The sequence below is a fragment of the Pelophylax lessonae genome (assembly GCF_965119305.1).
Source record: "Pelophylax lessonae genome assembly, chromosome: 1".
Taxonomy (NCBI): domain Eukaryota; kingdom Metazoa; phylum Chordata; class Amphibia; order Anura; family Ranidae; genus Pelophylax; species Pelophylax lessonae.
The window spans coordinates 49,468,672-49,496,553 of NC_138768.1; the positions used below are offsets into that span (position 1 = coordinate 49,468,672).

At 43.1% G+C, this 27,882-nt stretch overlaps 1 protein-coding gene and 1 long non-coding RNA gene across 2 annotated transcripts in view; both read right to left on the bottom strand.

The window, feature by feature from the left end:
• Positions 1-27,882, bottom strand: part of LOC309553501 — a 1,012,307-nt gene that overhangs the window by 825,625 nt on the left and 158,800 nt on the right. The window lies entirely within an intron of this gene.
• On the bottom strand, positions 6,675-27,858 carry NME5 (NME/NM23 family member 5). The gene is made up of 6 exons (XM_082254707.1): positions 27,708-27,858; positions 19,238-19,393; positions 17,711-17,916; positions 14,169-14,269; positions 11,890-12,008; positions 6,675-6,796 (listed from the first exon to the last, which is right to left on the bottom strand). Exons 2-6 carry the CDS (start codon positions 19,388-19,390, stop codon positions 6,728-6,730), a joined length of 648 nt encoding a protein of 215 aa, XP_082110833.1. The 5' UTR covers positions 19,391-19,393; positions 27,708-27,858; the 3' UTR covers positions 6,675-6,727.

Here is a 27,882-nt window from a genome sequence, read left to right on the forward strand (position 1 = left end):
ATTTCAGGGCCTCCGAAACTGTGATAGGCAGCGAGGAAGTAAAATTGCTACATTCATCTTTTTCCTCGATCCTGCCTAGTCTCCCAGTTCCTGCTGCTGGATGGTATTGGCCAGATGATGAGCAGTAAAAATAACAGAAAATAGTGCAGCGCTCAATTAAACTAAACTAAATAACAAATCATAAAGTATAATCACGAATAATAAATATCATAAAAGTCCAACGACAGTGCAGATCAATCGTCAAGGGAGACAGCCATCAGTAAAGAAAGATGAGTATCGTGCAATATTGCTCCAAGTGTGTCAGCCCATCCACCAAAGAACCCACTGCCTCTCACCTCCACTATTCGACCACTAGTAGTCATCAGGCCAGACAATAATACCGATGAATATAATCCTCTGTAGACAGTCTCTGCTCAGTATAGGACCATAAAATAAGAGAAGATCTAATGCTCTCTGTTTAAGATGTTTTATTAAAAATGCAAGATAAAGCTACTCACAAATAAAGATAAAATGCAAGATAATGCTACTCACAAATAAAGCACTGACACAGTGCTAAATGCAATCAAGACAGGAGCACAGATCATGCCGGGTTTTTTTCTTTCCTAAAGGGATTTTATGCATGTGGCAAATGTGCGGCATGCAAAAATTGTAGGGGGAACAATAAAAAAAGAAAGGAATTCAGCGCTACCGCAACCCGGGAGGTGCACGGTATTATAGATTTGATTACCTGCACCACACAAGGAGTTGTTTATATGCTAGAGTGTGGTTGCAGGTTACAATATATTGGGAGAACATCTAGGGTCCTCCATGTATGAGTAGGGGAGCATATTAATAAGATCAGACAGGGTTAAACCAATCACAGTGTCCCTAGGCACTTTAAAAACTGTCACCAGCGTAATCCGACTGGTTTGAAATTTTGGGGCTTAGAGAAGGTGGTGCGTCATTGGAGGGGTGGCAATTATATACGCCAACTCAGTCACAGGGAATCCTTTTGGATCTACCGGACGCATGTACTTACACCTGGGGGCCCTAATGTAGAATTTGATTTGAATTGTTTTATTTCTAAGTAGTTTTCTTTCATTTTTGCTATTCCTCTGTTGTATTTTATTTATTTAATATCATTTAGTTTTATCATGTAATATGTATATATGTTTTTGATTATGATTTAACCACTTGCCTTCTGTGCACTTAAACACCCTTCCCATCCAGGCCAATTTTCAGCTTTCAGCGCTCTCACACTTTGACTGACAATTGCGCGGTCATGCTACACTGTACCCATATGAAATTTTTATCATTTTTTTTCACACAAATAGAGCTTTCTTTTGGTGGTATGTAATCACCTCTGCGATTTTTATTTTTTACAAAAAAAAAAGAATAAAGACAGAAAATTTTGAAAAAAAAAAAAAGTTTTTCTTATTTTCTGCGAGTAAATTTTGAAAATAAATGTTTCTCCTTTATTGATGTGCGCTGATGAGGCGGCACTGATGGGCACTGATAGGCTGCACTGATGGGCACTGATGAGGTGGCACTTATGGGCACTGATGAGGAGGTACTAATATGTCGCACTGATGAGCACTGATAGGCGGCACTGAGATGCGGCACTGATGAGCACTGATAGGCGGCACTGATGAGCACTGAGAGGTGGCACTGCTGGGCACTGACAGGTGGCACTGCTGGGCACTGAGAGGTGGCACTGAGAGGCGGCACTGACGGGCGGCACTGATGGGCACTGATAGGCGGCACTGATGGGCACTGGCGGATGGCACTGGACACTGACGGGTGGCACTGATGAGCGGCACTGATGGGCAGCACCATCAGTGCCCACACTCAGTGCCCATAGTGCTGCCAGTCAGTGCTCATCAGTGCCTAGATGAGCAGGCACTGATGGGCACTGACTAGCAGCACTATGGGCACTGATTGTGGGCATTGATGGGGGGCACTGATGGCGGGCACTGTGGGCACTGATGGGGGGGCACTGTGTGTGTATTTTTACCTTTAGTAATCAGGGCACTGGTGATCGGTGCCCTGATTACATTCTCCTGTGTCCCCGGCGCTGTGAGGCTCCCCCTCCTTCCTCACACTGCAGGCTCCGTGTGAGGAAGGAGCGCCGGCGATGAGAGATGATCTCATATGTTTACATATGAGATCATCGCTCATTGGACGGCCCGATCACGTGGTGAATGGCCGCTGTGATTGGCCATTCACCACGATCTGTGATCGGCCGTGTCCAAGGGACACGGCCGACACAGATTTTCCCCGCAGCGCGCTCGCGGGAGCGCGCTGGGGGCGTGTCACTGAGAGGCCGTTTAAAAACGGCCTCCCGAAAATTCAAGTCCGCGCTGCAGCCGTATATAGGCTGTAGCGCGGATGGAGGGTGGTTAATGTTTATTAATTATGATTGCCATAGGGGGCCGCGGTTCATGTCACACTCCTATATTTATATACATGTGAGAGCACAACCTAAGGCAAAGGCTGGCCATACACTATACAATTTTCTTGTTCAACTTTCCTTTAGATTTACCAAAACCATGTAATATAGAGTCAAACCTACAAACTTTCAATTTGTATGCAATCAGGCAGGCCCTTGTACTACATAGTTTAAGGTAAATCTAAAGGAAATTGAATAAGAAAATTGTATAGTGTATGGCCAGCCTAAGTTCACATTAGGCGTTTTGGGGCATTTTTGGGGAGTTTTTCTGCTCTAGGATCAGCTCAAAAAAACGCCCAACATGACAAATCCTATTCATTTTAATGGCCCCTGTTCACATCTGAGCGTTTTGACGTTTTAAGCAAAACGCCCAACGCTCAAAAAAGTACATGAGCTTCTTTTTGGGCAGATTACAGGCGTTTTTATTTTTTTCCATTGGTCACTAGTCAACCTAAAAACGCCTGCACAGAAACGCCTGTAAAAACGCATGTAAAACGCCTGAAAAAACACCCATAAAAAGGCCTAAAAAAAAGGCCTATAAAACGCCTGTAAATAGCAACGCCAAGTTGTGAACGTCGCCTAATTGTACATGTGTATATATTTTAAAAATATTTTTTTATATATTTGATTGGGGCTGTATCATGTCTTTATGGCCCGTTTCCAGCTTCTGGTAAGCTGGATTGCTTTTTTCAGCAGTTCTGGTGTCCCCAGGATGTGGAACGGGTCTCCCTGTGAGGAGGGGGGCATGCCAGCTCTCTCTCCCCTTCCTGGTAAATCAATCCGGCATCCGGTTGCTATGCGACAGTATTCTTATTGTCACACCGGTCCCACTGACGTAGCGCGTATGGGGGAGGAGTCTGACATCACCCGCGGCCACCCGGCATGATCTGTGCTCCTGTCATGATTGCATTTAGCACTGTGTCGGTGCTTTATATGTGAGTAGCTTTATCTTGCATTTTTTAATAAAACATGTTAAACAGAGAGCATTAGATCTTCTCTTATTTTATGGCACCGGATCCATTGTCCTATACCGAGCAGAGACTGTCTACAGAGGTTTATATCCATTGGTATTATTGTCTGGCCTGATGACCCCTAGTGGTCGAATAGTGTAGGTGAGAGGCAGTGGGTTCCTTGGTGGATGGGCTGACACACTTGGAGCAATATTGCATGATACTCATCTTTCTTCACTGATGGATGTCTCCCTTGACGATTGATCTGCTATGTCGTTGGATTTTTATGGACTTTTATGATATTTATTATTCGTGATTATAATTTATGATTTGTTATTTAGTTTTGTTTAATTGAGCGCTGCACTATTTTCTGTTATTTTTACTGCTTGAGGTTTTAGGTTTGGCCTTCCAGTCTTCAGCAGCTTTAGTACCAAGGTTTGATTGATTTACCGCTGAATATTTTCACTTGATTTGTACTCTTTACCAACTGTTTGTTTATTCAGCAGCTGATCAGGTTAATATGGATATTTTTCAGTATGTAGAGATTAGAGAAATCAAGCTTGATGATGTATTCTCACGTACTGTCTTGACGAAAGAACCAAGTGATCTCACATATGCTTTTAAGAAATTGGGGCATATTTTTGAAAAGAAAATTAAAACTTGGTGGGACATTGTGTCCTTTGAACAATATTTGTCTGTTAGGATATCCCACCAATTGATGGTTTGATGGATGCCAAATCAAAGAATGGGGGGATTTCTTTAATAGCAAAGGTTTGGACCTTTTATCTTTTCTACTGCTCCGCAAGCAGAGAAAGACGAAGACCCTAGAGACCCAGATTGAGTCTATAAAGAAACTCATTGAAAAAGATAAGGAGTTTGTTAGGCTGTCTGACAAGTTAAAATTGAAGCTTGCCATATGGGACAAAAAAGCTCAGGATAAGAAAAAGAAAAAAATCCTCAGGGATTTGGGTGACTTTAGTGAGAACTTGGCATACAGTAAGCGGCAACAACCACCAGAAAATACAGGCTCACAGGTGCCTGATTCGGATCCAATTACACTCAGCCACCCTCAAACCTCTAAGTCTGAACCGAATTTTGAATCCGAGCCCGCTTCAGGGACACCCCACCCTCGCCCTAGAGTTAATAGGGGTTTTCCATCTAGAGGTAGAGGACAAGGAGGCAGAAAAGGAAGAGGGAGAGGCAGAGGTCAACAACCCAGGTATCAGTCGCCTATTAGGGATGGCTGAATTACTGGCCAGTATGGTGCCAGTTATCAACATTGGCATACAGTCCCTTATTTGAATAGGGGTCCTCCCCACATGTGATCCTGCACACAGTGGCCATGGGCTGTGGAAAATGTTGCATTTCATTTGGAAATTAAGATCCCAAAGTCTGGAGGAAGAGTGGAGGGGCACAAAATCCTATTTGCATAAGGTCCAGTGTGAAGTTTCCACAGCCAGTGATGATTTGGGGAGCCATGTCATGTACTGGTATTGGTCAACTGTGTTTTATCAAGTCCAAAGTCAGCGCAGCTTCCTACCAGGAAATTCTAGAGCACGTCATGCTTCCCTTTTCTGACCAGCTTTATGGAGATGCTGATTTCATTTTCCAGCAGGACTTGGCACCTGCCCACACTGCTAAAAGTACCAATACCTGGTCACATGATCATGGTATCACTGTGCGTGATTGGCCAGCAAACTCGCCTTACCCAAACCCTATGAATCTGTGGAGGATTGTCAAGTGGAAGATGAGACACCAGACCCAGCAATGCAGACGAGCTGAAGGCCGCTATCAAAGCAACTTGGGCTTCCATAACCCCTCAGCAGTGCCACAGGCTGATCGCCTCCATTGATGCAGTTATTCATGCAAAAGGAGCCCCGACCAAGTACTGAGTGCATACTATACTGTACATGGACATACTTTTTACTAAGTCAACATATCTGTATTAAAAATCCTTTTTTTTTTTTTTTTTGGTCTTATGTAAATTATGTAATTTTAAAAGAAAGAAATGCTTGAAATATATCACTGTGTGTAAGGCATCTATATAAAATATGAGTTTCATTTTTTGAATTGAATTACTGAAATTAACTTTTACATTATATTCTAATTTTATGAAATGTGCCTGTATATTGGCAAATCTAGCTCCTAGAGTGATCATTTTCTTATGGCCTTGGAGAAGGGATGGAGTCACAAACTATGTTTAGGGGAAACACCCACTGGAGCCTTAATGAGATACAGTTGGGGAAAAGTACTAAACCTGGTGCTACCATAGTAACTTCAGCTTGTTCAATTAGGCTTTTGACAATAAAACCTAGAAGCCGATTGGTTACTGTGCACAGCTGCACAAGCTTTAGTAAATCTTCCCCAACAATCCATGGCATTGGTGTTGGAGGTAGCTTTTATTACAATGCAAGGTCTCAGAATGAGGAACCAAATACATTCATAGTGTAGGTGATTTTGATAGCTGGTGTATATTGTCTCTTGGTAGAAAACACATTACATACATTTCATCTGCTGATAGTCCCTCATAATTTTAAATAAAGACAATGATTTCCACTAGTCAGGTGTCTGTTTGCCAACATCCCAGATACAAATCAAAAAAGTTTAAGACCCCCTCTGGGAATTGGGACTTTAAAGGCAGACAATACACCGAGGACATATAGTCAAATATATAAATTTATTCCAACAAATTAAAATTGTATAAATGAAAAATTGGGGTGTCCGGGGGTCATTTAGCACCACACCCCTTGTGTAAACATGAACATGAATAGGAAAATTCTGACTTTAAATGGTGCAAAAACAAACAAAAAAACTAAAAATGTGTAAAAATAGTACATTTTATTAATACAGATTTATAAAAACATCAAAAAAATAGACAAAGAGGAAAACATGAACATATACATGATAAAAAAAAATGGCTTTTCATACAGACATCTCGGTATTGGAAAACTGTGTGAGGTATGCTTTCTCCAACCTTAGACGATTGGCCAATACCGAGATGTCTGTATGAAAAGCCGTTTTTTTATTATGTATATGTTCATGATTTCCACTTTGTCTATTTTTGTAAATACAATTTTAACATGTGGAAATAAATTGATATATTTTACTAAATGTCCTTGGTGTACTGTCTCTGCCTTTAAAGTCCCAATTCTCAGAGGGGGGGTCAAATACTTTTTTGATCATTTAAAATAAAGAGCAATAAAATCAGATTCAACACAACCATTAGGAGTAAGATAGTATAATTTTTTTATCAAATGTTTGTTTATTAACGTACACATAAAAATTAAACAGAACATAAAAAAGTACAAAGAGAAACTTCCCGGCACAAAGCAGGCTAACAGTCCAATGTTTAAATGGACCTTTCTTGGATGTCTGGTCTATTGGGGTTGTGTGTCAGAAGCCAGTCCGCCAGCCAGGTCTGTGGTAAAATAATACGTTGATAATAATTTGGTAATTTGACAACTTCCTTATACGCAACACAAAAACACATTTTCATTCAAGTGGAACTACACTGCATCTGAGCACCACAAACCAAAAATGCTATTTAATTAATTTTTAACATTCAAAGCAATCTCCTCCATCTATCTGTCTCAATGCTTGTTTTTGCTTACAAATCATTTTTAAATGATGGCAGTGGCCATCTTGAGTAAGGGCAGATGATTCATGTATCATTTACTTCCTGGAATGCATTTGCCCTTAGCTCCGGGATAGGCTGAGCTTAGAACCCTGCCTCCCTCCCGCCCTAAAGACTGCTGGGATGTATGACATAATTTGCCTTGGCATAGAAACCGGGAAGTAACTAAACAAATGTATAAAAAAAAGTGTAAAACAAGTAAATATGATATACTTTCCTATCTATTTACTAATAATAGCAGCATAAGGAATTAAAATAGTCCATGTTGATTGAAAGAGTGAAGTTACGCTTTAAGAGCAAAATATGTTCGCTTTTATCGCTCTTTATCCAAGAAAATATTGCAGAGTTTCTCTCTCGTTTTGGTAAAAATATATACAAGTTAAAGGAGAAGTATGGGCAAAGCTCTTTTGGCCATACTTCTCAGGTGGGTCAAAGCAGTTCACTTGGTTCTGCACACCTGTGACCCAAATTCAGCTAAAGTCCACTGTTGGGTGACGTCACAGAGCCGGTTTAGGCTCTGGAAGAATCCAGACCATATTGTCGTGACCTACCCAGATGCCTGGCCGGCAGTTGGCTCAGCCTCTCAGCGCACCACTCCCTCCCCAGTGAGCACTGGTAGGACAGAGCCAGAAACTGACAGTCACTGCTCTCTGCTCTGGTAAGAATGAGAACCGAGTGATCAGTGGTCATGTGATCACTCAGGTCACAGTCTTAGAGTGGCCGGGGGACAGCTGCAGCATCAGATCAATGCTGCATCCACATAGGTAAGTATGTAGGTTTTTTTTTTTTTTCTAATCCCACAATTTTCTTTCAGTCAACATGGGAGAGTTTTAGCATGCTTAGAGCCCTTTCACACTGAGGCACTTGAAAACTGCTTTTTGTAAGGACATGTGACTCAAAAACTGCTTCAAGAACCATTTTGAGGAGTTTCCCATTTATTTCAATGGAGAGGGTCATTTTTGAGGAGCTTTTTTTTAGCGCTCCAAAGTTGCTGCTTGTAGGATTTTTTCACTGCCCCATAAGCACACTGCCCCAGTGTGAAAGCATTCATTAATTTTAATGGCAATAGGTTTTCATGCGCTTTTCAGATGCTTTTTTTTAATGCCAAAGTGCTTGAAAAGTGCCTCAGTGTGAAAGGGCTCTTAATAGCTCGAGACTAATCTCTTGTTGACCCAATAGCAGCACACTGAAACAAGGTTTCCCAAAAACAGTAACTCATAAATTGAATAATCCCAAGATGCTCAGGGGCTGATGTATGAAAAGTGTGCTAACCTATTGTAACCAATCAGATTCTGTCATTTTCTGATCTGACTTCAGAATGGAAAAATCTCATTGCTAGCAATGGGTTAGTGCACAAGAATTAACGCTTAAGCATTAGAATTATTGGATATGGCCCTGTTCTTTTATGGTTCCCCTGGATTGTCCTCAAACCACAATGTACCCAGTAATTTAGGCCTCAGCGTATCCAAATTTGGAGCTTTTTCCTCACTAGTGAAAGAATGTCAGTGGTAAATAACAGCACTTGCCATGGATATTTGGGTGGCAAGAGAGGAGGGAGATGGCATAGCCCCAAAACTGATAGGGGCCTAAATTAAAGTCTGCCCAGGGCCCTCCTCCTCTTGTGTGCTTACAGCATGGCTGTCAGACCCAGCACTGTCACACAACTAGCAGCTTGTCAACCAGTGTCAACTGCTGATTCTGTTTGGGGGCCATTTATTAACTATTAAAGCGGAGTTCAACCCAAAAGTGGAAGCTCTGCTTATCTGCTTCCTCCCCCCCCCCCCTTCCGGTGTACAATTTGCCATCTTTCAGGGGCAAGGGAGGAACAGTACCTGTTTTTGACAAGTACTCGTCCCCACTTCTGTGAGACTCCACCATGGCGAAGTCCCTCGGAAGTTCGGCCTCCTTCCTCCACCGCTGGGCCAGTTAGAAAGTACAGCGTGCTTCACGCATGCGCAGTAGGGAACCGGCTGCAAAGCCAAAAGGCTTTACTTCCGGTTTCTATTACCACGAATGGCAGTGTCAGCACCTGAGAACTGATCGGAGAATTGGCTGGGGTGCCCACATTGCAGCATTTCTGGACAGGTAAGTGTCTTAATATTAAAAGTCAGCAGCTACAGTATTTGTAGCTGCTGGCTTTTACTTTTTTACTGGGGGCGGAACTCCGCTTTAAGAGGCAATGTACTTATGAACAATGAAATAGTAATTGCGGGGGAGGTAAATAGAAATTTTACTTCCAGTGCCTGCAGGTAGAGCTGAGCGAATTGTAATAAATGTCAGCAAATATTTACATTTTGCCATTTTTTTTCTTCACCAAAACTAAAAAGAATCAATCCTGAATTATCTTTTTTATCACATACAGTGGGTACAGAAAGTATTCAGACCCCCTTAAATTTTTCACTCTTTGTTATATTGCAGCCATTTGCTAAAATCATTTAAGTTCATTCTTCTTCCTCATGAATGTACACATAGCACCCCATACTGACAGAAAAACACAGAATTGTTGACATTGTTGCAGATTTATTAAAAAAGAAAAACTGAAATATCACATGGTCCTAAGTATTCAGACCCTTTGCTCAGTATTTAGTAGAAGCCCCCTTTTGATCTAATACAGCCAGGAGTCTTTTTGGGAAAGATGCAACAAGTCTTTCACACCTGGATTTGGGGATCCTCTGCCATTCCTCCTTGCAGATCCTCTCCAGTTCTGTCAGGTTGGATGGTAAACGTTGGTGGACAGCCATTTTTAGGTCTCTCCAGAGATGCTCAATTGGGTTTAAGTCAGGGCTCTGGCTGGGCCATTCAAGAACAGTCACGGAGTTGTTGTGAAGCCACTCCTTCGTTATTTTAGCTGTGTGCTTAGGGTCATTGTCTTGTTGGAAGGTAAACCTTCGGCCCAGTCTGAGGTCCAGAGCACTCTGGAGAAGGTTTTTGTCCAGGATATCCCTGTACTTGGCCGCATTCATCTTTCCCTCGATTGCAACCAGTCGTCCTGTCCCTGCAGCTGAAAAACACCCCCACAGCATGATGCTGCCACCACCATGCTTCACTGTTGGGACTTTATTGGACAGGTGATGAGCAGTGCCTGGTTTTCTCCACACATACCGCTTAGAATTAAGGCCAAAAAGTTCTATTTTGGTCTCATTAGACCAGAGAATCTTATTTCTCACCATCTTGGAGTCCTTCAGGTATTTTTTAGCAAACTCCATGCGGGCTTTCATGTGTCTTACACTGAGGAGAGGCTTCCGTCGGGCCACTCTGCCATAAAGCCCCAACTGGTGGAGGGCTGCAGTGGTGGTTGACTTTCTACAACTTTCTCCCATCTCCTGACTGCATCTCTGGAGCTCAGCCACAGTGATCTTTGGGTTCTTCTTTACCTCTCTCACCAAGGCTCTTCTCCCCCGATAGCTCAGTTTGGCCGGACGGCCAGCTCTAGGAAGGGTTCTGGTCGTCCCAAACGTCTTCCATTTGAGGATTATGGAGGCCACTGTGCTCTTAGGAACCTTAAGTGCAGCAGAAATCTTTTTGTAACCTTGGCCAGATCTGTGCCTTGCCACAATTCTGTCTCTGAGCTCTTCAGGCAGTTCCTTTGACCTCATGATTCTCATTTGCTCTGACATGCATTGTGATCTGGAAGGTCTTATATAGACAGGTGTGTGGCTTTCCTAATCAAGTTCAATCAGTATAATCAAACACAGCTGGACTCAAATGAAGGTGTAGAACCATCTCAAGGATGATCAGAAGAAATAGAAAGCACCTGAGTTAAATATATGAGTGTCACAGCAAAGGGTCTGAATACTTAGGACCATGTGATATTTCAGTTTTTCTTTTTTAATAAATCTGCAACAATGTCAACAATTCTGTGTTTTTCTGTCAGTATGGGGTGCTATGTGTACATTCATGAGGAAGAAGAATGAACTTAAATGATTTTAGCAAATGGCTGCAATATAACAAAGAGTGAACAATTTAAGGGGGTCTGAATACTTTCCGTACCCACTGTAAGCAAAAATAACGGACAAAATTTTCAAAAAACCTACATTAAAGTGCCTAAACATAACTATTCCTAAAAACGCCTCTCTCAATTCTTGCTGCCTACCCTATGTAAAGAAAAAGAAGTATACTTGCCTTTTTTTGGCCTGCTCCGGTCCCGTCATGTGATGCCGCAGCTCCTGCTCTCCTGTGTCAGGGAGTGCTCGACAACAGCTAGGAAATACCTGAAGCGGTGACATCACCTATAGGCTCTCAGCTGTTGTCAGAGCTCCCTCCTCTTCTTCCCTGCATCCAGACACTCACTCAAACAGGTGAGCGTGAATGGACCAGAGCGAGCTAAACAAAGGTAGGTATACAGATTTTTAAATCGGGAAGGCAAGAGGAGTAGCAGGAGAGCGGTGGGGACATTTTTAAGAATAGTTGTGGTTACGCATAAATTCCATTTTAAAGCTGAACTCCAGGCAAATTTTTTTCCCACACAGTGGGGCTGTGTCCGCAATGCACGTGTTAACTGCTCCTTATTTTTTCTAGGGGAGAGGAGAGCAGAGATATACTTACCTAATCCTCCCTGCACAAGTCTGGTCAGGCACCCCCTGCTCCAATGGTTTTCAATAGTGGACTGTACCTGATGTCATCAAACGCAGAGCAGGGTCCATAGACCTGGATCAGTCCACTGCTGGACCATAGGGGGGGGCATTGTTTTCCGTTGGATTGAAGGATTGAGTGAGTGTAAGCTTTCTGCTTCCCCCTAGACAAAAAGAGCAGTTGACCTGTTCAGTCCGGGTACAGCCACACTGCATGGGGGGGGGGGGGGGGGGGGGGTAAAAAAAAAAAAAAAAAAGTTCAGCTTTAAGAGCTATGAAAAGATTGTGTGCTCAAAACTTACGTACCAAGGGATCGGCTGGCTTTTGCTTGCAGAGCTCTGTGAGTCCAGTAAGTAAAGTTGGGTTCACAAAAAGGTTCAGATAATCTCTTGCAGCGCTTCCCGTAGGCACAGGTTCAATGGTCTCTGAAAAGTGAAAGTCAGCATCACCCACACAGAAAGATAGTATAGTAAATTCCTTTTACTCATTTTTTCACAATTAAAAATGTATGCATTTCATAAGCATTTTAAGAAAAAAAATGTGTTACAAAACCCGGGCCAGGTCAAAAGTTGGTGGACATCTGATCATTACATCTACATGAACTGTTGGATATCCTGTTCCAAAACCATAGGCATTACTATGGAGTATCCGAGCAAAAGAAAACCAGTGCAAGCACATATGCACAGACATTTGTATTATGGTGCATGGCCATGCGATGTGTATGCACGTGTGCGTGCGCACGGTCACCACTAGTGCCAGTGCCAAACAACCTATATAGACAGGAGCATCTTCTAGATTGTAAGCTCTAATAAGCAGGGCCCTCTAATTCCTCCTGTATTGAATGGTATTGTAACTGTATTGTCTTCCCTCACATTGTAAAGCGCTGCGCAAACTGTTGGCTCTATATAAATCCTGTATAATAATAATAATAATAATAATATGGAAAGATTGCGCAGTGGGCTTCATACACTGTTTAGGTGAAAAACTCCCCGTATAGACATAGGAGAAAGAAGCTATAAAGTCAGCAAAGAATCAGGCAGAGGGAAATGTTAAATAGAAGATTATCAATTAATCAATAAATGGCAACATTCAATGGTTCCAAACTAAAATCAAGGCAATGTTTAAATGATACAACAGCGAACAAACAAATGACAGAAGACAAGACAAACAACATGTAAGCAATGTACAACCGGCCGGTCACCAGGTACCCATTGCACATAGAGGGACTCCCCACTTGTCTTCTGTCATTTGTTTGTTCGCTGTTGTATCATTTAAACATTGCCTTGATTTTAGTTTGGAGCCATTGAATGTTGCCATTCATTAAATAATTGATAATTTTCTATTTAACATTTCCCTCTGCCTGATTCTTTGCTGACTTTATAGCTTCTTTCTCCCCTGTCTATACGGGATATTTTTCACTTATTTGACTTCAAGATATGTCGGCAAACACGGATTGGTGACGGCATTGTAGGGTTAATTACCTAATAGGTTGGCCCATTAACAAAATATTTTTTTCTCTATATTATCCATACACTGTTTAGTTCACTTTGCTGAAGCCCAATTCTGATTGGTTTTTATGAGATACTAAGGAACTGGCATTTACGACCCAACTCTTGGCTGCTGCTAATCTTACCCATGTAATGGGGACACCCCTCTTCTGCAAGGGTTCAATGCTCGATCGGCTAAGGGGAAAGGATTGGCCATACAGAGAAGTGAAGTAGCTTCAGGGGACCGGTGGCACAGTGAGGAGAACGAAATGTGGGAGCGATGAAAAAAGTATTTTTACTCCTTGCCCCGTTTTTCTCCCTAATGAATTTAACCCATGGATTGGGGTGGGGGCAGGCTACTGCATGGGAAAATTTTAAGCTGAAGTTCAATCTGCTTGCCTGTCCAGGCATCTGGGTGGATCCTGACATTAAAGTCTGGATCGATCCAGAGCCTGGATTGGCTGAATGACATCAGCTAACACCAGACTTTAGCCTGCTGTCAGCTGAAAACAGGTCACAGGAGTGCAGAACAAAATGCAAAATAACTTTGGCTCTACTTCTCCTTTAGCCCTGGTTCACACAGGTGCAGGTTTGAAATTGCGCTCATTCAGCACGATTTCAAAGCTGCACAACAGTGCATCTTGCCCTGCCGATTTTCATTGCGGCTTGCGACTTCATTTAAAAGAAGTCTATGCAAGTTGCAATGAAGTCGGTAAAAAGTAGTGCTGGAACCTTTTTCGGAATCGTTGAACAGTTCCATTGCTGCCAATACGGTGTAACTTGTCCTGTGCTTTGGAACTGTCAAATCGCATGACAAGTCGCATGGGACTGAACGAGGGCTTACTCTTACATGCTTACCAACTGGAAGATAGACTGAGCTCAATCCAACATGGGTCATGCAGTGTTACAGCTATAGGTTAGCCACCTTCACTGGACTAATCTTACGGAGGGGACTAACCCCCATAGAGTTATGTGATACCTCTGCCCTCATGTGTCACTATCCTCCTAATGGTGTCTCTATGGACTTTTTAGGGCTGTTGCTTAGCTTCAAACATCTGACCTATACATTGTTGTGGTGGTAAACGTCGCTGCACCTACCATCTGGAAACATGAATCGGATCTCACGTTCGGCTGAAGTGAAGCAGTAGCTGCCATGAACAGCGTTGCGGAGATCATCAGTTCCGTAGATGGCCCTCAGACTGGAAGGATACAGTAATATTAGTTTGAATAATCATTGACGTTTTTCAGCAAAACAAGAAAAAACATAATGGAGCTGTTATGGTAATGATGTAAAGATTAAAAAGAATAAGAAGGTATACCTCCCTATAAAATGAATTAATAGATTGCGATAATACATTTCACAGAAGATCCACTTTTAAAGTAGACGTAACCCTATCTTGATGACATTGAATTTGCTAAAAGACTGTGTATTGCAAACAATGGCCTTGTTTTTTTTTTTTTTAAATACTTGCTTTCACCTTTATTTTTATCCTTTGTTACATCTCAGTGCTTCTGATCTCCTCTGGTCTCTTCCAGCCACTTTCTCTCTATATGCACTTGCTCCAGTGTCAGCTGCACCTCATTCTGGACAAGATTCTTGAGGCTGGGTTCATAGTAGTGCTAATTGGATGCGGTTTCCCTCCCCCCCACTGCAAAGCGGATTGCACAGGGATCCTGTGCGTTTTTGCCTCTGTTTCAGGTCCAAATTCAGGCAGAAATTCCAGCCTGATTCGACCCTGAAATGGAGAACAGGGGCGCACCGCACCCCTGCTGTGAGCTGCATCCGATTTAAAGTGATTGTAAACCCGCCTTGAGAACTTTTACCTATACGTAAGCCTCTAATTAGGCGTACCTATAGGTACTGAAATATCTCATAAACTTGCATCGTTTAGGAGATATTTACATTGCATGCAGCCGATGACGTCATTGGCGCATGTGCTCTGAAGAAACGGCTGCCCGTGCCGTTCCTTCAGAGCCCTGTGCCGTGACCGGCGTGGGAGTGACGTCACATGTCTCCGGCCAGTAATACAGCCGGAGTCCACAGACCCGGGGGAAGATGGATGTGGCCGCCAGTGGGGACAACGCAGGCTTCATTTGCAGGTAAGTGTCACATAATGTGCTAGAATGCAATGCATACTAGCACATTATGCATTTACTTTGCAGGGGGGGGGGGGAGGGGAACGAAAAGAAACAGGGAGAGTTTACTTTCTCTTTAAGTGTGAATACAGCCTGATAGTGACATGGGTGAACCACGCCTGTGCAATGCTTGTATTCTCCAGCAGGGGGACATGTGATGGGGTGACAATCTAGCAGTAGAATTGGGAAACACTTTTCCAGGGTGCGAATGTTTTTACCATCTTCCAATTCAGCTTCCACATTGCCACCCTTTCAAATTGGTTTCTGATGGAGGCTACAAGTGGCCACTTCAACATTCATTACACAGGTATGGTTCGCCTTTAAGGCTCCAGTACCCGGAAGTGATGTCATGACATTGCTTTCGGGTTCTTACATCGGAGACCTGATCAGAGCCGAATTTGGCTTTGTTCGGGTCTTCGGCCAGCCGTGTGTGACACGGAAGGCGGCAGGAGGGGGGGACATCACCTCCTGCTCCTTGTAATGACACCCGAGCAGCTATTTAGACGCATCGGTTGTCATTACAAGAAAGCTGACCATTGGCTTTAAACAACGGTACTGGGGTGATGCCTCTAGCTTCAAGCATCACCCCGGTACAACCCCCTGAATCCGAGGCCACATATTTGCATTCCATAGGCGCTAAGGGGTTAAACACGCTCCTGGCTGCTGCAGCGTGTGTTTACACCTGTCACATCGACTGTCATATGTTAGGTCAAAATTATCTGCCCACTTCCACACACTCCCAAAAGTGATTTCCCTCCATCATGCATCCTAGGCTCCACTATTCCACCTGCAGGCCCAAGACTGGCATTGTGAATGTTGCTGGACAGAGCAGAACTCCAACGGCTGATTTCCCTTCCAGTGACTGAACACAGAAGCGACATGTATTATGTCACTTCCGGGTTCAGCACTATCATACTGCTCTCCCTCCTCCCTTCCCACCCCCCCCCCCCTCCTCTTCCTCCCTTGGTCCCTTATGTGTATATATCCGATATAAACATATCATTTTATGAAATTTATATGGATATATACTATGATTCCCTATGAATAATAATGTGATTTATTCTACTGCAATATAAATGAATTACAAGTATTTTTTAATTTTTGATGGAAGATATATTTCCAGATATAATAAAAATATGTAAAGTAAATTAATCTATTCTAGAACTGCAAATTAGGAATAAGTATATTTCATGTTTCACTTTTTGTTAGATGTTGTGTTTCATGTCTTTAATCATTATATTGTTTATTCTTAGATCGTTTAGATTTGTCCAATATGAATTTATGTAAACATAACCCTGAGGTCCCTGGACCCTGAGGAAGCATCCATTGTGAAACGCGTAGTTCCAGCAATGGTTATTCACAATTGTTTACTCTCTGTGGGATAATTCAATCATAATGATCTGTCTTGGTCATATTTCTTAAATTTTAAAATCACTATATGTAATTTAAATGCTGTATATTTAATAAAAATGTTGTAATATTTTTTTACAATTATTTGTTCTTTTTTCTTCTTTTTTGTACGTATATACAATCATTGTAGAGGCACACTTAAATCCCCCTTGGTACAGCTCCATCGCTCTGGTTGATCTGTAACCCCCCCCCTTTTTCACACTATCATACTGCTGTTGCCTGGGAAGAAACTAATGAAGCATGATCTATGCTTGATTATATTCAATGTGGAGCAAATGTGATAATAGCAATCCAATGGACCCTTTATGTCTCCTTAACCACTTCAGCTCCAGAAGGGTTTACCCCCTTAATAACCAGGCCATTTTTTGCGATACGGCACTGCATTGCTTTAACTGACAATTGCACAGACGTGTGACGCTGTACCCAAATAAAATTGATGTCTTTTTTTTCCACAAATAGAACTTTTTTTTGGTGGTATTTGATCACCTCTGAGCTCAATAAACAGAGTTTAAAAAAAAAAAAAACTCTGGGACCCCAAAGCGGATCCATCCAAGGGACCCGTTACACCCATTGAGGGCCCCTTGTGTTTTTTTTTATTATTATTTTTTTTTAATACTACTAAACTTTTTTTTTTTAGATGATTTAAGGTGGATCAAATTCAAGGTTATCAAGGTGGATCACATTCTCTGCAGGACGGTCCTCATTAGCAGCACTGAGGTAATAATGTGTGCACAGTGCAGGGCACCACAGCAGGACCCACTCAGATAGCAATTCCATGACACCCTGCATTCATTGGATGTTCTACTGTAATTCAACCTGGTAGACATCTAGGGGGTATCTTGTGTCAGGAATGAAGTAGAGTGGGGGACAGTCCCAGTTTGAAGGTAAGAATTGCAGAAAAAGCTGCATTTTTGTGTTTATTATCCTCGTGAAACCTTTATATTATAAAAAAAAAATGAGTTAGCCCGGAGTTGGGCTTTAAATGCTCTGTGAATGTCCCCTTTATGCATCTCTCTGCAGACTGGCACTTACAACCAGAGAATGAAGATGACTATATATACTAACATTACCAGACAATGTATACAGGTCCTTACCTGTCTGGGTGAGTTTCTTTAGCTTTCAAGCTATTTGAAGGCCCCATCAGTTCTTTCCAGGTGACAATGGCATTATGTCTGGTCAGTTCCAGGGCAATGATTGGTCCTGAGCTCATGTACGCTGTCAGGCTGGGGAAGAACATCTTGCCATATTGTTCTGAATAAAAGTCGCTACATTGCTCGGGGCTCAGATGGACTTTTCTCTTCTGTTAAAATAAAAGATATTATTTCAAATTAAACGGTTAGTTCACCTTTACTGCAAACTTTCTATGCAGATAAGGGGCAGTGTTGCCAACTGTCAGTATTTTTACTGGCAGCCAGTAAAAAACAGGCACTTGTCTCCTGTCTGTAAATGCCAGTGACAGGAAAAGGTTGCCAGTAAAAAAAATATGTCTGTTACGCATGGCATGCTCAGTTCTAGTCCAAAGCAAGCAGAGACCATCTGAGTGCCTGCTATAGTGTGTTCGGCGGAAGTGTTTAGTGTAATGTCATGGTGCAAAGGAGCTAAATGGGCGGCCAGAGCCTCGTGTGTGCGGGTCTGCGGGACGGGAGCAAGGCAAGAGGGACTGTCAGTTCTGTTTGGACTGAAGGGACCACCTGGTGTGGAGGGAGGCTGTCACTGTGACTTAGGAGGGGAGGTGTTGTGTCAGTGAGGTGTCATCATTATCTGTGCTGCTGCACACTGCTGTCAGTGTCACTGTGAGAGTCAATTTCGTGTCTCTATGCCTGCCCATTCTAATTGATTCCTCTCCTGACTTCTGTCCCTGAGCTACTTATTTACTATAAGGAAAATAAAATAAGAAATATGTTTTTGCCTTATTCTCTACCTTAAATCATATTGCTAATTGCATATTGTACTTGTTTGTAGCCTAAATTTGTACTTTAGGGTCCTTTCACAAGAACGATCCAATCAGATCCGCCTGTCAGTTTTTTTAGGCGGGCCTGATCGGATCCTCCATACATCCCTATGGGGCAGCAGATGTCAGCGGAGACATGTCCGCTGACACCCACTGCCATCTGCTTCTGATCCTGTCTGTGAAATCTGGACGGATGAAAACCCTATTTTCCATCCGTCCAGCGGATCGGATGAGAATGGACAGGCGGTCCGTTCTCATCCGATTCCCCCATAGAGGACAGCGTGGAATCTGACAGTTCCGTCTCCGCACACAAAGCGGAGACCGAGCTGTCATCCGCCTGCTTAGTGGGGATCGGCGGATCGACCCCCCCCTCCTCGCTGAACAGAACGGACCTCATCGGAAAGGCGAACAGTGTGAAAGGACACTAAAGGTGTCATTTTGTAACTTTTGGATATGCCAGTAAATTTTGGGTATCGTGTCAGTAAATTTCAATCTAGTAGGTTGGCAACACTGATAAGGATTGTCTGTAGATAAATCCAAACTGTGCTGCTTTGACCGAAATTGAGGGGGGAGAGGGACTCCTCACAGGCAACAATTTTCCAAATCTCCACACGGCCAGAACTTTACCAGCAATAAATGTCAGTTAACATCTGTTAGGTATACTACTGACCCGAACAACGTGGAAGCCGCTTCTGCAGATGATGTCTTTGATCTCTTCTGCTTTGTGAAGCACATCTGGCTTAATGAGGGCTAAGGTCCTCTCCACATATATGCTGGGAGGCTCCATGGACAGTCCAGGCGATGGCTGAGAAGTGGCACTCATTACCTTCATAGAGGAATAAACACAAAGATTACAGCTTAGTGTGATTACTGCTCACCATGTAGGATTGTGTCTCCTGACCCTGAGGAACCATGCTGGGAACTGGAGACACAGAAGACCAGCAGGGACCACAGAAACATAAAGTCGCAATCCTGCAAGAAGCTCAATGATCAGCAATAAAAACCCAACTGGACTTCTACATTAAACACTTTTCTACCAAGGCCCTTTTTTCTGTTTTTGTCCACATTAAAATGCACATTTTAGGCCTGAAGATTAGTTAAACCTCCAAAAGCTGAAAGCAACAATCTTGGAGAAAAAAATGGTGGCAGTTGCAGTTTGTTATTTTAGCGCACAATAATCAAATGCAAAATGTCAGTAAAAAATACAATAAACCTAATTTTAACTCTAGGGGTGATTTACTAAGCATGGAAAATCTGGTGCAGCTCTGCATTGTATCCAATCAGCTTCTAACTTCAGCCTGTTCAATTAAAGTGGTTCTAAAGGCAGAAGTTTTTTTTTATCTTAATGCATTAAGATAAAAAAGTTTCTATGTGCAGTAGCCCCCCCTAATACTTACCTGAGCACCATCTTTTTTCAGCGATGTGCATAAGTACCTTGGCCGTCTGGGACTCCCCTCCTCATTGGCTGAAACACAGCACTGGCGCCATTAGCTCCAGCTGCTGTCAATAAAAGTCAGTTAGCCAATGAGGAAAGAGAAGGGGCGGGGCAGGGCCAAGCCATGGCTCCATTTCTGAATGGACACAAATCTGTGGCTTGGCTCGGGTGCCCTCATAGCAAGCGGCTTGCTGTGGGGGCACTAGACAGGAGGGAGGGGCCAGGAGTGCCGAGCAGGGACCCGAGAAGAGGAGGATCCGGGTTGTTCTGTGCAAAACCAACTGCACAGAGGAGGTAAGTATGAAATGTTTGTTATTTTTAAAGAAAAAAATAAACAAGACTTTAGTATCACTTTAAAATTTGACAAACTTGGAAGCTGATTGGTTTCGATGAGGAGATGCGCCAAATTTGCACTCTCCAGTTTTAGTAAATCAACCCTAATATATCAAAAATATTGTAAAAGATTCAGCGCTGAATAAATAAATACTAACAAGGACCAGCAGCTAACACTAAAGGGTAATCCAACACCTTCACAGTAATATATTATAAAATAGTGTAGCGCAGTCTACACTAATATATTACCCAAAGTGGGAGGGAGGACTGGCTCCCAGTCATGTGATCAGGCCTTCCAAACAGGGTGGATAGAAATCAATGATTTTTTAAAAAAAAATCAAACAAAATTAAAATTTTCTTTTATTTAAATCTGATTTTTTTTTATTTTTATCAAATTTATTTTATTAAAATGCTTTTGGAGTAAAAATCTATCTAAATATAGTTTTCTATTTAGAATACATTATAATTTAGTTTATTCAGCATGAAATGGAGCTTCGTTATGTAGCATGAGGCTGTATATTCTGCAATATATACATTTTTGAATCAAAGCTGTGCAAGCTGAGATAACATGCACTGAATTGATGCATTCACACAACTTCACACTAACTACGTAACATCATCCTTTACATTGTACAAAAAAAATTGGGCTAACTTTACTGTTTAGTTTTTTTTTAATTCATGAAAGTCTATTTTTTTCCAAAACTATTGCGTCTGAAAGACCGCTGCGCAAATACAGTGTGACATAAAATATTGAAACTACCGCCATTTTGGTCTCTGATAAAAAAAAGTGTATATATATATATATATATATATATATATATATATATATATATATAAAACGTTTGGGGGTTCTAAGTAATTTTTGAGGAAAAAAAATACAGATTTTTACTTGTAATCAACAAGTGTCAGAAAAAGGCTTAGGCCCCTTTCACACATGCTGTCCGTTTGTCCGTTTTTCATCCATCCGTTGACGGATGAAAAACGGACATCAATGCATCTCTATGTAAAAACGGATGACAACGGATGATCATCAGTTAACATCCGTTTTCATCCACTTCCGTCAATGTCCGTTTTTTTGAACGGATGAATGCCCTATTTTTCATCCGTCAAAAAAACGGATCGGACGAAAAACGGATGTCAACTGATGACAACGGATGAAAAACTGATGTCAACGGATGACAACAGATGAAAAACTGATGTCAACTGATGACAACGGATGAAAAACGGACGACAACGGATGAAAAACGGATGAAAAACGGATAACAACTGACGAAAAACGGATGAAAAACTGATGACAACTGACGAAAAACGGATGAAAAACTGATACATTTGACGTGACTGAACTGATGAACTGAACGGACCGTATGTGTGAAAGGGGCCTAAGTCCTTAAGTGGTGAAAGTGACACTAAAGGGGTCTGTGTATTAAAAGTTTGTTCTGATGATGTGACAAACATTCACACGTTGAAGGCGAAAACTGCTTTTCTTCCTCTATCAGGTGTGATTCCTATATCATCAGCGCCACCTAGTGGCCACAACACTTTTTTTTCCTGATTAAAGTGTAACTCCACTTTTGTTGAGAAAAAAGCATTCCCCTCTGGGTGATCTCTGTACATTGCAAGGATTGTAACAAACTTTGTTGCAGATTCCTACCTTTTGTTATTCTGAAGAAACCATTGTTTGTTCCTCTGTGCTGAGTGGGTAAAATGGGAGCGGTTTCATAATTATCTATCAGCTGTGGCAACTGCAGGGCTCTAATGAGGAAATCTGCTGGGCCTGCATTCCCTTTAGACGTGTTCCTATTGGGAATATCTAACCAAAAATGACATTTTTGTTGCAGGGGATGCCAGAAATCTGATTTGTATCTTAGGAAGACTTCTGGGAAAATCGGTGAGCCAATCACAGAAGCAGGAAATTATGTTTCTGGGGGTGTGGTCAGTATACATTCTGTGTACAGAACACCCCCAGGTGGCCACATTGCATTGTATTTTCAGAAAATTACAACCGCTGCAGATTGAAAAGGAAAGGTCATTTTAGGGCTGGGCGATATGGCTGAAAACTGTATCACGATATCAGTGTTTCATATCGGTCGATATCGATAATTATTGATATTTTTTATTACCCATTTAAAATAAGGACCCTAGGGTGAGAATGCAGGGCGGCGGGCATGGTGCAGGAGAATGCAGGGCACTGGCATGGTGCAGGAGAATGCAGGGCACTGGCATGGTGCAGGAGAATGCAGGGCACTGGCATGGTGCAGGAGAATGCAGGGTACTGGCATGGTGCAGGAGAATGCAGGGTACTGGCATGGTGCAGGAGAATGCAGGGTACTGGCATGGTACAAGAGGATCCGGGGTTGTGGGCATACTACAGGAGATGCAGTGCTGTGGGCATGGTACTGGTAGACCATGCCCGCAGCACTGCATCCCTTGTAGTATGCCCGCAGCCCTGCATAATGGCAGGTAGTGAAGCTGTTTCACTTACCTGTTCCAGAGGCGCCTTCATTTTAAAAATGGTGCCGCCCGGCGCCGCCACGTCATTGCGCACGCGCCGCCCCTGCTTGTGTAATTTCGGCTATTCCCGGCCTCTCCCGAGCGGCGGCGGCGCGTGCGCGGTGACATGTATGCAACGGGCGGCGCCATTTTTAAAGCTTAAACCCGTCGGAGCGGACTTTTCGTTTTATCGTTCAAAGTCTTTTATTGCTATCGATCACATGACTATCGCGATACATATCGGTATCGTTTTATCGCCCAGCCCTAGGTCATTTTTAATAACATTCAATCACAATATGATTTGTGTTGCAATAGTATACGCTATATTGTTTTTCCTTTATTTGCACATTTTTTTCCCCACGAAAAGTGAAGTTACCCTTTAACCACTTTCCGCTCGCCCACCGTCAAATGAAGCGGCTCTCGTTCTGGGAGGATGTCATATGACGGTCCCCCAGAATGGCTGCAATATTGGAACCACACATATTAGGGGCAGTACGGACATTTTCGCACATCTCCGGCATAGGTGTTCAATGGACAATCACATCGAAGACTTGGATGGAGTTGTCTCTGATCGCGGTCTACCCCTTTTTTTCTTTTGCCCCTCCCTCATTGTCTAGCCCCCTCCCCCATTGCATGGCGGTGGAAAGTTAAGCACCTCTTTTGGACTACCCTATGGAGGCATAGCCGCCCTCCCCTATCACATCTTACCCCCAAGTCCGGTGGAGGAATCTGACAACTACACTGCCCATTTCTAGTATAGGTGTCATTGTGACAGGAAGTGAGGGAGAATCTCAGCAAGGGGGGGTCACAGACAAAAACAGTAAAGAAAAAGAGGGTTACAACTCTTGATAATGTTGATAATGTTTATTGGATGCCTGTTCCTTCCTGTCCTGGTGACAGCCACACTCTACATTTCTTGTAAAGGTGTCACTGAGACAGGAATTGGGGGACAATTCCTGAAACAGGGGTCACAGACAGAAATAATATAGCGAGAGAGGGTTAAAACTCTCTGACAACATTTGATATCTGCCTGTGCCTTTACCACTTTCGGACCGCCGACCATGTATATACGTCGGTACTTTGGTGTAAATACCAGGGTTATGGCAGCAGATAGCTGCCATAACCCCGGTATTTTTCTATACAGCTGGCGATCCGGAATCGCAGCGGGATCACTTTTATGGGCAGCGGGAGAAGGGCCCTCTCCTGGTTGTTTCCCCGGCTTACCAAAGCCATCGGTAGCAGTGGAAATAATCCAAACTGGCGGAGTGATGGGCAGGAAGTCAAGTGAGGGCAAGATGGCCCCCACTCAACTCTATGCCCTTGGGAGGACCGGAGCGGCGTCAGACATCACTTCCGCCTAATGGTTTTCTATCAGAATAGCGCTACCTATCAGATTCTGCTACCGGAAGTGACGTAGGAACTAGAACAGCTTACTGCGCATGCGCTATGCTTTCCAACATGGCCGCTATGCTTTCCAACAGGTTTCCTAATGTGACAGAACACGAAGCAGAGGCGGACATCTTCTTACACCCTCACAAGTCTAGAATTTTACATTTATTTTAGCAGTAAACTCCCCTTATATAGTGAATCACAGTATTACATTTCTATTATTATTGTATTCTAGTAAGTATAGCGAGAAGGTGGTGACGGCCATCTTGGTACACCCCGCACTGCTCAGCGACAAACTGTACAGTGAAATGGACTATTTTAGTATATAAGGTGGGTTTACTGCTAAAATAAATGTAGAATTCAGGACTTGCATGGTTGTAAAACGATGTCCGCCTCTGCTTCGTGTTCTGTCACATTAGGAAACCTATTGGAATGCACAGCGGCCATGTTGGAACGCATGGCGCAGTAAGTTGTTTTAGTCCGTACATCACTTCCGGTAGCAGAATCTGATAGGTAGCGTATTCTGACAGAACACCGGCCTTAATGGGCCCATTTTTTTTTTTTTAGGCAAATGTAAAAAGACAATTATTTTTTTTCTTTTTTGCTTTTAAGGGCCATACACACTATAAGATTTTCTGAAGACTTTTTCCTTCAGATTTACCTTTTCTATGTAGTGCAAGGGCCTGCCAGATTGCATACGAATTGAAAGTGTTTAGGTTTGACCTCCTATTATATGGTTTGGGTAAGTCTAAAGGAAAAAGTCTTCAGAAAATCTTATAGTGTGTATGGCCCATAATTGTAGACGTGAGATCTGAGGTCTTTTTGACCCCAGGTCTCGCAATAAAGAGGACCTCACCTACTTATTTCTATCACAAAGGATGTTTACATTCCTTGTAAAAGCAATAAAAGTAAAATTAAAATAAATAATAAGAAAAAAAATGTAAAGGGACGAGGGGTCACGCAGAAGCAAACTCATTCGCAAATCACACCCACATATGTAAACGGTGTTCAAACCACACATGTGAGATATCACTGCGATCATTAGAGTGAGAGCGATAATTCTAGCCCTAGACCTCCTCTGTACCTCTAAACTGGTAACCTGTAAACAATTTTAAAGCCTCATCTATGGAGATTTTTAAGTACCGAAGTTTGTCGCCACTCCACGAGCGTGCGGAATTTTAAAGCATGACATGTTTGGTATCTATTTACTCGGCGTAATTATCTTTCACAGCATACAAAAAAACTGGGCAAACTTTACTGTTTTCTTATTTTTAAATTTGAAAAAAGTGTATTTTTTTTCCCACAAAATTGTGTTTGTAAGACCGCTGCACAAATACGGTGTGACATAAAGTATTGCAATGACCTCCATTTTATTCTCCAGGGTCCTTGCTAAAAAAAAATATATATATATATAATAATGTTTGGGGTTCTAAGTAATTTTCTAGCAAAAAATACTGATTTACAGTATTAAACAACAAATGTCAGAAATCGGCTTGGTCCTTAAAGCGGAGTTCCGGCCGAAAACACTTTTTTAAAGCGGAGTTCCACCCTAAAATTGAAGTTCGGTCCATCTTCTTGCTCCGGGTCACCTGAAAAACAAACGGTTAATCACAATTTTTTTTTTTTTTACTTACCTCGTATAGAAGAAAATATACTTACCTTACTTCCTCTTCCTCCCCCACAGCGAGTCGTCACTTCCTGGCTTGCAATGATTCCTGGGAGCTGAACGTCATCGCTCCCAGGAATCAATGTGCCTGCACCGGCCCCGACGTCAGTTCCGGTGCAGGCGCGTCATTCCTTGCTAAACAGCTTCTGGGCATGCCCAGAAGCTGTGCAGGGATGACGCTGCAGACCCGGAAGTGACGGCGGGGCCAGTGCAGTGCATCGTGGGACCGAAGAGGACGAGAGAGGACGCGCTGGCTTCAAGCTGCCCACACCTGAGATGGCAGCGCTGGACAGAGGCGTAACTAGAACCTTCAGGGCCCCGATGCAAGAAACCACGAAGGGCCCCCCAAACCCCTGGCCGGGGCCCTTCCCTTCAAGCCCGGGGCTTTTCCCACTAATCCTGGGGCTCTTTACTCTCGTTGCATGACCTTTTATTATGGTCCCGCAGCAGGATCCTTTCACAAGTTCTGCAGTGGGCACCCTTCCTGCAATCTTGGGGCCTCTCCACAGTGGTGCAATGCCAGGGCCCGGTTGCAAGTGTGACCTTTGAGATCCTGGAAGTTCACCCACTGGTTTGCTACTGGGCCCCCTGGAGCATGGGGCCCGGTAGCAATCGCAACCCCTGCAACCCCTGTAGTTACGCCCCTGGCGCTGGACAAGACATTTTCAAGGTAAGTATTTCTTCTAAAAGGTAAGTGCAACCCGGGGACAGTTCAGAGGCTATCCATTGTGGAATGTACTAACCCTGACTGTCCCGGGGGTATTTTTATGTATTTTCTTTTTGTTTTAGGTGGAACTCCGCCTTAAAATAAAAATACCCCCTTAATACTAACAAATGGCAAACTACATTAACACTTTCCTCACATTACAGTACAGTACAGTTTTTAATTGTTGATAATTTTTTACCTTTAAAATTGATTGCAGAGAGCGGCCATCTCCGGGGTGGGCGTCTGAAGCCGCTGTGTCCTTCTTCCAGATTTCTGGCTACCCAGAATTCCAATTGCAATCTCGCCCATGCGCTGTAGATTGCGATCGGCAATCAGAGGAGCGGCCGGCCATGCCCATTGCCTCCTGGGATCGATGACTCACGTCTCCCGGGACGCAATGCGAAACCGGAAGTGACGTCTGGGGCCGCAGAAGGAGGAAGTCGGACAAAGATTCCTCTAAAATAATGTAAGTGACCCCCCCCAAAAAAAAAAAAAAAATTGCCCAATTCTTTTTTAAAAACCATATGCCTACTCAAATCCGTTTAGTTGAAAAAGAGGGTGGAACTCCGCTTTAAGTTGTCTAATGGCTGCCTGCACCTTCCTGTCCCAGTGATAACAGACTCCCTCCCTTTTTTGTATGGGTGTCACTGGGACAGGAAGTGAGGGAGAATCACCATACTGGGGGTCACAGACAAAAACAGTAATGTGAGAGAAGGTTAGATCTCCTGTCACTGTTTTATTGCTGCCTGCGCCTTCCTGTCCCGGTGACAACAGACTCGCTATTACCTGTATGGGTGTCACTGGGACAGGAAGTGAGGGAGAATCACCGCAATGGGGGTCACAGACAAAAACAGTAATGTGAGAGAAGGTTAGATCTCCTGTCACTGTTTATTGCTGCCTGCGCCTTCCTGTATCAGTGACAACAGACTCCCTATTTCTTGTAGGAAGAGAAGAGAAAGAGAGGATTTATCCCAATGGGGGGTCACAAATAGAAATAGTAAAGTGAGAAAGGGTTACAGTGTCTGACAATTGTTTTAATGTGGCCTGTGACTTCTTATCCTGGTGACAACAGAGACTCCCTATCTCTTGTATAGGTGTCACCGGGACAATATTATACTTACAGCGGTGACTGTCCCAGCTCCGACCTCTCCTGCGGCTTCTCTGGATACTACAGCTCCGGGCAGATCTTTGTTTACATGCCCTGTTGCTAGGAGACTGGCCCGTCTTTCTATACGGAAACCAGCGAGGCTCAATCACCGGCTTACGCGGCCAGAGCGCACCCTGCTGGATGGAAGA

Excerpts from the sequence above, each read along its gene's own strand:
- NME5 (XM_082254707.1), bottom strand. The coding sequence starts at position 19,390 with ATGAGTGCCACTTCTCAGCCATCGCCTGGACTGTCCATGGAGCCTCCC. Across the intron at positions 17,917-19,237 it reads GCGGCTTCCACGTTGTTCGG|AAGAGAAAAGTCCATCTGAG; the intron begins GTCAGTAGTATA and ends TTATTTTAACAG. Across the intron at positions 6,797-11,889 it reads AAAAGCCAGCCGATCCCTTG|ACCTGGCTGGCGGACTGGCT; the intron begins GTACGTAAGTTT and ends ATTTTACCACAG.